Genomic DNA, 12,471 nt, shown 5'->3' with positions numbered 1-12,471 from the left:
AACCTGACTATTTTCTGGCTTTCCTCTATATTTCACTTGCTTTAATAATTTTGTTTTTAATGCCATATCTTACAGACTCTTACTCCCCAACTTCCTCTTGAGCTGACCTAACCTCACTCCACTTTTTCCTTTAAACATTTAAGTTGTTACAGTTATTCTTTTAACTCCATTCGTTTCTATTCATCTACGGCATCCCAAAACATAAACGCAACTGTACCACCACTAAATAAATTGTTCCTGATTTTGCTAAAGTCACTGAGATTGGTTTTAGTATTTTTATTTCTGAATTGACTTTTTCTGTTTTTATAAATACTCCTGAAATCTCATTGTGAGCAGTAGATCGAAGATAAAAAGGAGTTTGAGATAAGGACTGCAGTCAGTCAATTCAGATGGGCTCAGGGAGATGAGTTAAGAAAATCAAAGTAATGTAAATAGATGAAAGGAGAGCAAAATACTGAAGTAGTTCAAAAATAAGTTATTAATGCTAAATAATGCCAACAGTTTAAACCACTAATAAAAATGTTATACAGAGGAACCTCGATTATCCGAACGAGATGGGCAGGCCGCACTTCATTCGGATAACTGATCATTCGGATAACTGATCATTCGGATAACTGATCATTCGGATAACTGATCATTCGGATAACTGATCATTCGGATAACTGATCATTCGGATAACTGATCATTCGGATAACTGATCATTCGGATAACTGATCATTCGGATAACTGATCATTCGGATAACTGATCATTCGGATAACTGATCATTCGGATAACTGATCATTCGGATAACTGATCATTCGGATAACTGATCATTCGGATAACTGATCATTCGGATAACTGATCATTCGGATAACTGATCATTCGGATAACTGATCATTCGGATAACTGATCATTCGGATAACTGATCATTCGGATAACTGATCATTCGGATAACTGATCATTCGGATAACTGATCATTCGGATAACTGATCATTCGGATAACTGATTCCATGCCTCTTCTCTAGGACTCGGTTTTCTGAAGTTTCCTTTTTCCTTGCTCGGCCTGCCTTGCTCCCCCCCGTCTCAGGGTTTGTTTCTGAGCAGACTCACTTGTATGTAAGGGACTTGCAGCATTGCTGAAGCCTCTCCCTGCCACTGCTTCATTTCAATGGGATTGAGAGGGGGGAGCACTTGCTAGGTCTGCTCCCCTTTCAGGAGCCTAGACAGCAGCACACCGCACATGTTTCCAGACAGCAGATGGAATGAAGTGGCCAGATGCCTCATCACTTTTCCCCAATGGGACTCCAAAACAAAATGAAGTAGTGGAGAAAGTAGCCGGACTGTGCATCTACAGCAAGATTGATGCTGCCTTTGGGAGGGGTGGGGGTCTCAAAATAGCACACACATATGCAGCCGCGCATGTGCACACACACATCCAATCTTTTGACAAGTTCCCACTCTGCCCTGTACAGAACAACGCTGGAGAAATTATCTAGGGAAGGGGAGGGGGGGTGGGATTAGGGTACACCACTGTGTAGAACTCCAGGGAAAGTGTGGAGAGAGAGGGCAGGTGGTCATTTGGAGATAGTGCCTGGCTCCCATCAATGCACAGGAATGTTCTCAGCAGCATTTCACTTTTAATCACTAAGCAAAGGACGCGATCATTGTTGGTAACACCTCGTTGATGTAATGTCTTTAAATCGGGACCTTGAGATCATCTTCAGATGATCTGAAATTCTGACAACTGGTATTCGGATAATCGCTGTTCCTCTATACATGTCGGAAAAGGAACCGTGTGTAGATAATGAACAGTGTGTTTGAGACAACAGCGTAACTCAGCTAAGTCACAATTGAACTAGTGACTCCAGATTAAGCTCCAGACTAGAAGATAAAAGATGTGGGTATGTTTGCCAAGCTGGGAAGATAATTTGCAGAAGTGTCGTCCCCTGTCTACATGACATCTTCAGTGTTTTGGAGCCCCCTGTGAAACGCAGCGGTACTGTCTCTTCTGTCATCTAGGCAAGGGGCGAAATATCTGCAAATCAACTTCTCAGCTTGGTGAACATATCCACAACCACGGCAATTGGCACCCGAGCTACAAATCTTCACACAAACCTTGAATAGAATAAAAGAAAATAAAAGTATTGGAAGGCATCTAGAAATCGTCCAAGGTTGATTACTGAATGAGGATTACCAAATTAAGCGAATTAGTGAAGAAACAGCTTCTACTCAGTTTTCATATTTTTGAAGCGAGGATAATCAAACAGAATTAATAGATTCGAATTCAGAAATTTTCTTTTGAGCACAAGACTGCAGAATAAGTACCTCGTTTCAGAACTAAAGGTATTGTAGAAATACAAGAACCTTAAGCAATTTTTGTCTTAAGGTAGTAAAACATTTTTAATATTGATTAAGTGTTCATTCAGGTGAGGTTTGACTTAAAAACAGGAGTGGTTGCATCTTTGCTATTTATAGAATCACAGTAAAGGTTTGGAAGGTCCAATACATGGCAATTAATTCAACAGTAACGTTCTAAAGATAACCTGGAAAATATCTGAAGGATTACAGAAATATGACACAACTTCAATGCATTTTCAAAAAGTGCTCTCTACGATTCCATAATTCTCTACATGTTATAGTGAAATTCTTTCAAAGTGACATCAAATAGGCAAATGTCTCTCACCATGCACTTTTTAAAATACTTTTGTGAGACATGTGCATTGTCAGTCAGGCCAGCATTTAACACCCATTCTCAATTGCTTGAGATGAGGAGGAGTTGAATCCCTGCAGTTTCTAGAGTGCACGAATAGTGCCATTCAGAAGAAAGTTTCAGGATTTTGACCCAGCAATATTGAAGGAATGGTAATATATTTCCAAGTCAGGACAGCGTGGGGTTTGAAAGGGAACTTTCAGATTATGTTCCCATGCATCAGCTGCCCTTTTCATTCCAGATGCTAGGGGTCACAGATTCGAGAAGTGCTGGTGATGAGTTACTGCGGTTCACACTGCTGCTACTGTGCGTCAGTGGTGAAGGGTGTGAATATTTGTGGATATGGTCCCAGTCAAGCGGGTTTAATACTGGATAGCGTACAGCTCGAGATTTCAGCTGCACTCTTCTAGGCTAGATAACAATTTTCTTTCATACTTCTAACTTGCACCTTTTAGCTGGAGCACAGCCACTGGGAAACAGGAAGCAAGCTAACACTGCAGAATTCCCAGACTATTTATATACCTGGTCCAGTCCAGATTCCAGTCCATGTTAACTGGTGTACTACAAATAATGCCACTGAACATCGAGAAGGTTTAAAGGAGATGGGATAAGAAACCTTTTCACTCAGGGTGGTGGGAATCAGGAGCTCCCTGTCTGTAAGGGAGGTGGAGACCCTCATAGCATCTTAAGCAGTATTTAAATGTGCGCTTACAACATCAAGGCATACACAAAGTTGATGACCACGCACTGGAAAACAGGCTTAGAATAGTTAGGTCATTACTTTTGATCAGTGTGGACACAATGGGCCTTTATCTAAGCTGTAGATTGCCATAAACTCAGATGGTTCAGCTCTCCTTGTGGAAAATTAAGCAATTTAGAGTCATGGCTGGGATTTGGTTTTTGTACATTCACTGATTTGGAGAAAGTGAGGACTGTAGATGCTGGAGATCAAAGTCGAGAGTGTGATGCTAGAAAAGATAAGGTCAGGCAGCACCCAAAGAGGAGAATCGACATTTCGGGCATAAGTCTTTCATCAGGAATTCCTTGGATGCTGCCTGACCTGCGGTTCTTTTCCAGCACCACACAGTGGACAACATTCACTGATTTGCTTGCTTATGGCTTCAAGCTAGAGGAAATTTCAGTTGTAAACAAGAATAATACACCTGCTCAATCCCACAGAGAAATCTGCCAATAATTAACATAGTTCAAAATCACAACACCAGGTTATAGTCCAACAGGTTTATGTGGAAGTGCTAGCTTTCGGAGAGCTGCTCCAAATTTGTGTCTCTTATAATCCTATACCACAGCTACCTGAAGGAGCAGTGCTCCGAAAGCTAGTACTTCCAAATAAACTTGTTGGACTATAACCTGGTGTTGAGAAATTTTTAAACTTTGTCCACCCCAGTCCAACAGCAGCACCTCCACAGAATAATTAACACGACACTGTTGTTTAAACCCACTGTGTACAGCTTTAGCTGTAACTTTCACTTAAAAGAGGAAAATAGAAGAGTTTACTGAAAGTATTTGCTACACAGGGACTTATTTTTCCCTTTTGGGGGTTGGGAGCTGGGCTGAGGCCAGGAAGAGGAGAAACTGTGGAAAAGGCGAGAGGGGCACTCCTTAATCAATATGAGTATCAGAATGGAGGTACCAATGTAATTTTCAAAACACTGTACATATTCTCAACATTCAATTACCCGGCATTTTTGGTGTCATCTCCCAACCTATTGGTTCAATAATGTGGGTAATTAAGAACTAACCAATGCCCCTGCAGCATATAACATTGCTTGATCGTTGAGAAAGTCCTTCTTTGCTGTATGGTAGCAGCTGTAAGCCAGGTCATAGTGTTGGACCAAGAAACACAGATCGGCCATTTTTCTTATCTGCAGCTCGGGAGCTTCTGGTGGATACCTGAAGATCATCAAGCAGAATGCAAAGTCAGCAACTAAATCCCTGTACCCTAGACTATTGCAAGTGCCAAATTCAGACCTGGCAATTTCAGTGCTCCACAGGTATACCAGTTTGAAGCATTTCTTCATGGACTCATTACCCAAGCATGTGGCTCATTTTTGATTCAGAACCAAGCCAATATACTCAAACACACCCAAAAAACAGATTATATGGTTAGCACTTCAGAACTCTTCCACAAATCGAATGAATTTAAGCCCATAATATTTATTATTTATCGTGCTGGCACACAATTTATCTAATTTTGAACAAATCATCAGTGGAAAGGTTCAACCCACAAATTAAACCAATCTTTGCAATTCTGGTTGTATTTTTTTCTCAAGATGGAAAAAGTCTTTCCAATCTCAGACTTTTCATTTTCATTTCCTCCCCTCAACCTCAATTCAAGGCTGTGAACTTTCAATTTCTTGATCTAACGTAGGTCTCCAGCCTCTCTCTGGTTTCCTTCGCATTTTAACTCCTCATTGCTAATCTTTATCAAAATATTTTCTGCAACATTACCTCAAAACAAAGCCACACAAGGCCAATGGTAAACACTTCCTTTCATTATAAAGTTTTGAATTTAGGAAATTAATTAGTCTGTAGTCTTTTTTTTAAAAAAGTTCCAACCAAGAATTTCAGCCCAAAATACTTACAATATACTGCTGGCATTTTTAAGTTCATTCAAGGTTTTCTCTGGCACCTTACTCCCACTGAACCATTTTTTTGTAGCAGTGAATAAAGAACGGCTGAGACCTTTTCTGGATACAAGCTGCAGAAACAAATCAGAAGATTTGCACATCAGAAGATTTTGAAAAGATGGACTGTTTGAACAATTCACAACATGAGTAAGGCAGCAGTCTAGGCCTCTACAATTGAAAAGGCAAAAGTTTTATAAACAAATCATTGTAGCATGATGTGACAAAGGTGTCCTTTAATCAATGAATCCTCAAATCTGCACATGGCCATGCAGTTGAGAAGGTATCATTCAGACAGCCCATAAGTGACCCTTTTAGGAGACATCATAACACAAAAAAAATTAAAACAAATAGGTCTCAAAATAAATGGAGGCATCAATGTCTCGACTGTTGGAGCTGGATGAACTTCAGATCATTCGGGAGGCGGAGGGGGTTATTGAGAGGAGTTACAGTGAGGTAGTTACTCCACAGCTGTGTGAAGAAGGTAGATGGGTTACTGTCAGGGGTAGGAAAGGGAACCGGCAGGCAGTGCAGGGATCTCCTGGGGTGGTTCCCCTCAGCAAGTATACCATTTTGGATACTGTTGGGGGGTGAACGACTCATCAGTGGCAACCAATGGGGCACAAGTTTCTGTTGCAGAATCTGTCCCTGTTGCTCAGAGGGGAAGGGGGAAGAGGAGCAGAGCTTTAGTCTTTGGGGACTCCATAGTTAGGTGGTTTTGTGGCAATGAGAGAGACTTATGATTGGTGTGTTGCCGCCCAGGTGCCAGGATTTGTGATGTCTCAGATAGTGCTTTTGGGATCCTTGAGGGGGAGGGGGAGCAGCCCCAGTTCGTGATCCACATAGGCGCCAATGACATAGGTAGGAAGAAAGGTGGGGATCTAAGGCAGAAATTCAGGGAGCTCGGATAGAAGCTTAGAGCTAGAAGAAACAGTTATCATCGAGGGTTTGTTGCCTGTGTCATGTGCTAGGAACAGGGAAAGAGTGGAGTGAACATGTTGCTGCAGGGATGGCACAGGAGAGGGGGTTTTGGATTCTTGGATAATTGAAGCTCTTTCTGGGGAAGATAGGATCTGTACAAACAGAATGGTCTTCACCTGAACCAGAAGGGTACCAATATTCTGGGCGGGGGGTTTGCGAATGCTCGTTGGCACGGGCCATTGGGGGGTTAAACTAATGCAGCGGGGGGGGGGGTAACCTGAATTGTAGTTCCAGTGTACAGGAGGTTGAGGGTAATGAGGTCAGGGATAGGCTTAAAAGATCACAAGAGGTCAGCAGCATCCAGGATATTGATTTGAAGTGTGCGTACTTCAATGCCAGGAGCATCCAGAATAAGGTGGTGAACTCGCAGCATGGGTTGGTACCTGGGATTTCGATTTTGTGGCCATTTCAGAGACATGGCTAGAGGGGGGATAGGAATCGTTGTTGCAGATTCTGGGATTTAGATGTTTCGGTAAGAGCAGAGAAGATGGTGAAAGAGGCGGAGGTGGCAATGCACCAAGGATAACATTACAGCAGCTGAGGTAACATTTGAGGACTCACTCACTGAAGCTGTTTGGGCTAAGGTTAGAAACAGGAAAGAAGTGGTCATCCTGTTGGGAGTTTTCAAAAGGCCTCCAAATTGTTCCAGGGATGTAGAGGACATGATAGCAAAAGATTGTTTTTGGTAAGAACATGTAACAGGGTAGTTGTTATGGGGGCTTTAACTGCCCCAATCTTGACGGGATAAGGTCAGCTTTTGTTCAATATGTGCAGGAGGATTTTCTGACAGTACGTAGACAGGCCAACAAGGAGAGATGCCATATTAGATTTGGTACGGAGGAATGAATCCAGTGAGCACTTTGGTGATCGTGACCACAGTTCAGTTATGTTTACAACAGCAATGGGCAGGGATAGACATAAACCGCAGGGAGAGGTATAACCTGAGGAAAGGCGATGTTGATACGATTAGGCAAAATTTAGGATGCATAGGATGGGAATGGATGAACCCGAAATGTGGAGCTTATTCAAGGAACAACCACTGAAGGTGTTTGATAAAGTATATACTTATCAGCCAGGAAGAGAAAAATGAAGGCTTGTGAGGATGAGGTGTGATGGCTCAGAGGGCTTGAGAGTTATAAGTTAGCCAGAAAAGATCTAAAGAGAGGGCTAAGAGGAGCCAGGAGGGGACATGAGAAGTTGCTGGCAGATAGGATCAAGGAAAACCGTAAGGCATTCTATAGATCAGGAATAAAAGAATGATGAGTGTAAGATTAAGGCCAAAGACAGGAATGGGAAGTTGCGTATGGAATCAGAGGACATAGGAGAAGCAATTAATGAATATTTTTAGTCAGTATTCACATTGGAAAAGGGCAATGTTAGTGAGAATATGGAGAATACGGGCTACTAGATCAGATGGGATTGCAGTTGACAAAAAGAGGTGATTTTAACAATTTTGGAAGATCTGAAAATTAGTAAGACCCCTGGGCCGGATGGGATTCTCTGGAAAGCCAAGGAGGAGATTGCAGAGCCTTTGATCTTGGTCATAGTTGTCAACAGGAGTACTGCTAGAAGACTGGGGGATAGCAAATATCGTTCCCTTGTTTAAGGAGGGGAGTCGGGTCAACTCTGGCAATTATAGGCCAGTGGTTAAGATGTTGGAAAAGGTTAAGAGATTTATCATCTGGAAAACAATAATTTGATTAGGGATAGTCAACACGGTTTTGTGAAGGGTAGGTCATGCCTAACTAATCATATGGAGTTCTTTGGAGAAGGTGACAAAACAGGTGGATGAAGGTAAAGTGGTTGATGTGGTGTATATGGACTTCAGTAAGGGGTTTGATAAGGTTCCACACAGTGAGCTATTGCACAAAATATGGAGTTTTGGGATTGAAGGTGATTTAGGGGTTTGGATCAGAAATTGGCGAGCTGAAAGATGACAGAGGGCTGTGGTTGATGGGAAATGTTCATCCTGGAGCCCAGTTTCTAACGGTGTGCCACAAGGATCTGTTCTGGGGCCACTGCTGTCTGTCATTTTTATAAATGATCTGGAGGTGGGCGTCAAAGGACGGATTAGTAAATTTGCAGATAACACTAAAGGTAGGCAGATTTGTGGATAGTGCTGAAGGATGTTGTGGGTTACAGGAGGACATAGATGAGATGCAGAGCTGGGCTGAGAAGTTTAATGCGGAAAAATGCGAGATAGTTCATTTTGGAAGAAATAACATGTATGCAGAGTACTGGGCTAATGATAAAATTTTTGCAGTGTAAATGAACAGAGATCTCGATATCCAGGTGCATAAATCCTTTAAAGTTGCCACCCAGATTGATAGGCTTGTTAAGGAGGCATATGGGCGTGCTGGCATTTATTGGTAGGGGGATTGAGTTTCACAGCCACGAGGTCATGCTTCAGCTGTACAAGATATTGGTATGGCTGCACCTGGAGTATTGGTCACTGCATTATAGGAAGGATGTGGAAGCTTTGGAAATGGTTCAGACGAGATCTACTAGGATATTGCCTGGTATGGAAGTAAAGTCTTTGAGGAAAGGCTGAGGGAACTGAGGCTGTTTTCATAGGACAGAAGATGGAGAGGTGACTTAATTGAGATGTAGAAGATAAGAGGGCTCGATAGAGTGGACAATGAAAGACTTTTTCCCTCAGATGTTGAAGGCTGACATGAGGTGACATTGCTTTAAATTGAAGGGTGATGATTGAGGACAGACATCAGGAGTAGTTTCTTTACTCAGTAGGAGGAGCATGGAACGACCTGACTGCAACTCGTTGACGTTAAGGGCATTGGACACACATATGGATAATAAGGGAACAGTGTTAGTTAGATGGGCATCAGATTAATTTCACAGGTCAGCGCAACATTAAGGGCCGAACTGCGCTGTAATGTTCTATATTCTATGTAGATGCTGCCAGATCTGTGGAGGCTTCTTGCAGTTAGTTGAGTATAAATATTAATGGGGACATCATGGAGGAAAACTTCTCTGCTCTTCAAAATAAAATTAAGTGTCTTAAGATCTTTCCTATTTACCTGAAAATGCAGACAGGCACTTGGATTAATGTTTATCCAACATATAACGCATTTGATAGTCACTGTAGCACTGAAAGAAATATCTAGATAATCTACTTAAGACCCCAAAGGAGTTGAACCTTTTACTTTATAACAGACTCAAACACCCAACTCTTGCAGTTTTAGCTGAGTGTGTGCAAAACAGCAGCAGCACAAATTGTATTATGTGAATAAGTGCCAAATTGCACGTTGTCCTAGAGTAGATACAATTCTGTACCATTTCTGTAATTATGAAGCTACAGTACTATTTATTAGATTACAGATATTTATATTTTGGATAAAACTAAAAAAAAAAGTGTAAGATAGAAACTAAAAGACAAAAAGATGGCATTTCATTATAGCAACTTCAGAACAGGTCCCTACCCATCTGCAGGTAACTTACACGGAAATAAAATTTACAACACTGAATGAAGCCATTTGGCACATTCTCAGTCAACAAAACAGCTAAGCCGCCTAATCCCACTTTCCAGTGGCTGATTGGGACAGACCAGAAAGAAAAGCCCTAGGTTACTTTAGCTGTAGGAGTGAGCGAGAGCAGTTGCGAATCATTGCTGAGTAATCCACATTTGTACTAGAGCAAACAAAGATCGTATTAACCAGAATGTCTAACTAAGCATTAGTCCCATAAAGTGCAGCTGCTTCATACTGGTCCTAAAAGGAAGGTGGTGTACTTAGAATTCACTATCCTGACGATGCATGAACTATGCACTAAAGAACAGATTCAGCTGCCAGTTTGAAAACCTGCAGTGATGGCTAAGTTGCTGAGGCTTGAACCTTGCTCCAATTTCACTCACCTAGCAACCTGGAATAAAGCTGATCACTCACGAGTGAATTCAAAGCTTTTTTTATATTAAAGTAGCAGCTTCACTTAACAGGTCAGAAATGATCAGCATTAAAAACTGAAGCTTACAAATATTTTGTTGTGTAAATGAAAATGCATATCAAATCATGGCAGCCTCCCCCGATGGTAGGCAAATTCAAAATTAGGGAGCATAATTTTAAGGTGAGAGGAAACAGATTTAAAAGGGCAACTTTTTCACACAGAAGACAGTTTGTGTGTGGAATCAGCTGTTAAAAACGTGATAGAGACATTACAGTTACAACATTTGAGAGACATTTGGACAGGTACATGAATGGGAAAGGCTTTGAGTATTATGAGCCAAACGCAACCAAGTGGGACTAGTTTAGTTTGGGAAATTTGGTCAGCATGAACAAGTTGGATTGAGGCATCTATTCCCGCAAAGTATGACTCTACAACCGCTGGCCAGGGATACTTTTGTATTAATTTTGCACCTCGAAAATAAGATTTAAATCAGAGGTTGAAAATGATTCTTTATCTTAATACAAAACCTAGTTTCATGGTCTACATGTCATTGACAACGCCAGAGGCAAGAAACAGATCAATGATCTAACTCAATAGCAGAGTAGACTCAAGCGGTAGAATGGCCCATGTAGCATGCTTGTGCCAAATAAAATTAAAGTAACAACTTTGTTTAATATTTAGCACTGTTTGGAAGCCTGTTGTTTCGTTGCCTTGCTACTTAGGTGGTACACATCAGCTTGTATAAATGACTGTCTTTCTAATGGAAAGAGAGATGCCTATGTTTCAAGTGGCCTACAGCTAATCATAATATTGGCAATCAACATATTCCTTGAATTTTGGGTTTTCTAATTGCGCAGAGCTTGGCTCAGACTAAACTTGATGAAGCAATCCTGAGCAGCACAGGGCTTTTGCACCACCCAGTGACAGGGAGTTATTACTACAAGACGTTCCATGCACAACGTTCAGCATTGAACATTCTTCAAACAAAAACGTTTCACCACGCATTAAAATCATCAAGTACAGAAACCTGCATTTCTCTGCAAAGTATTGAAAGTTCATGAAATTAAACTCTCAGCTAAGCCAATGAAGCTGAAAGGAATAGCTGTTGTGTGGATAGGCTCTGCGCGATGTGCCTCATTTTGCACAAAACTGGTTTCAAGAATGCTACATTTGATTTACAAGGCAGACAAGCTCATCGTTGTGATTTGTAAACATTCAACTCAGTTTTACCTTTATTACATTGTGATAATTATGAAAAGAACAAACCAATAGCATTTTTGAGACTGTTAATCTCAAACATAAGGCACATGAAATGTTTGTCCCATCTTTTCTTCAGGTGCTAACTGATCAGCAGTTTTGTGTACAAAGTAAACAGTTTTTACCATTTTCAATAAGCAGCTCATTTGTATAGCACTTTACCTGATCTCAGGCCACTCTAAAGTGCATTATAGAAGGCAAAGTACTTTTGAAGTACTGTGATTATAATTCTGCAATATTTAATCATCAGTTCATGACATGGGTATCTGATCATTTGAACAGTTGCAGTGAATGATTAAAGAAATAAACACAAAAGAATAGCCACACCTGATCATTTAGTTGTCGTATTGTCTTTTCTATGTGTGGCAGCAATCCCCGAAATGTGAACTCCTGAATGAACTGTCTAATTCGATCATGATCAGTGAGTGTTAAACTGAGTCCATGAGCAGTCAAGGTGTTTTGTTTGATTGAATCATTTACCATCTCAACAGACTTTGGTCGGTTTGGACCATCAAGTCCCCCCGACTTCACAGGACCATCTTCTTGAAATAGATGGGATTTAAAGTCGTTTGGAATTCCATCTGTTAAAAAAAAAAGGAAGAGCAGTTAGAAACACAGAAAAGAGTAGGCCACTCAGCCCTTGAAACCTGTTTTACCATTCAATATAATCATGGCTGATCATCCAACTCAGTTCCCTGTTCCCACTTTCCTCCTGTACCCAGAGACCGACATACCTCTTGGGCCTCAAGGGATCAATCTCCTATTGGCCTCAACTACTTTATGTGGCAGACATTTCACAGGCTCTCAACTTTTTGGGTCATGAATTTTCTCATCTCAGTCCTAAATGGCCGATACCATGCCGTTTGACCGGCTCTAGATTGGTTGTCAGGAACATCATTTTTTTAAAATGTGCAGCCATTTTATTAAAATTCCCCCCCCCCCTTTATTCTTTTAAACTCTAATGAATATAATCCTAACCAATTCAATCTTTCCTCATA

At 41.1% G+C, this 12,471-nt stretch overlaps 1 protein-coding gene across 2 annotated transcripts in view; it reads right to left on the bottom strand.

The window, feature by feature from the left end:
* Window positions 1–12,471, bottom strand: part of trappc8 (trafficking protein particle complex subunit 8) — a 137,829-nt gene that overhangs the window by 64,949 nt on the left and 60,409 nt on the right. For both annotated transcript variants that reach the window (XM_060823884.1, XM_060823885.1), the window contains 3 exons: window positions 11,801–12,054; window positions 5,294–5,409; window positions 4,451–4,601 (listed from right to left, as the gene is read on the bottom strand). In XM_060823884.1, coding sequence (XP_060679867.1) covers window positions 4,451–4,601; window positions 5,294–5,409; window positions 11,801–12,054 — 521 coding nt within the window. The remainder of the gene's footprint in view (window positions 1–4,450; window positions 4,602–5,293; window positions 5,410–11,800; window positions 12,055–12,471) is intronic.

Source organism: Hemiscyllium ocellatum, chromosome 4 (assembly GCF_020745735.1).
Source record: "Hemiscyllium ocellatum isolate sHemOce1 chromosome 4, sHemOce1.pat.X.cur, whole genome shotgun sequence".
Classification (NCBI taxonomy): domain Eukaryota; kingdom Metazoa; phylum Chordata; class Chondrichthyes; order Orectolobiformes; family Hemiscylliidae; genus Hemiscyllium; species Hemiscyllium ocellatum.
This window is presented reverse-complemented; position numbering and strand designations above follow the sequence as displayed.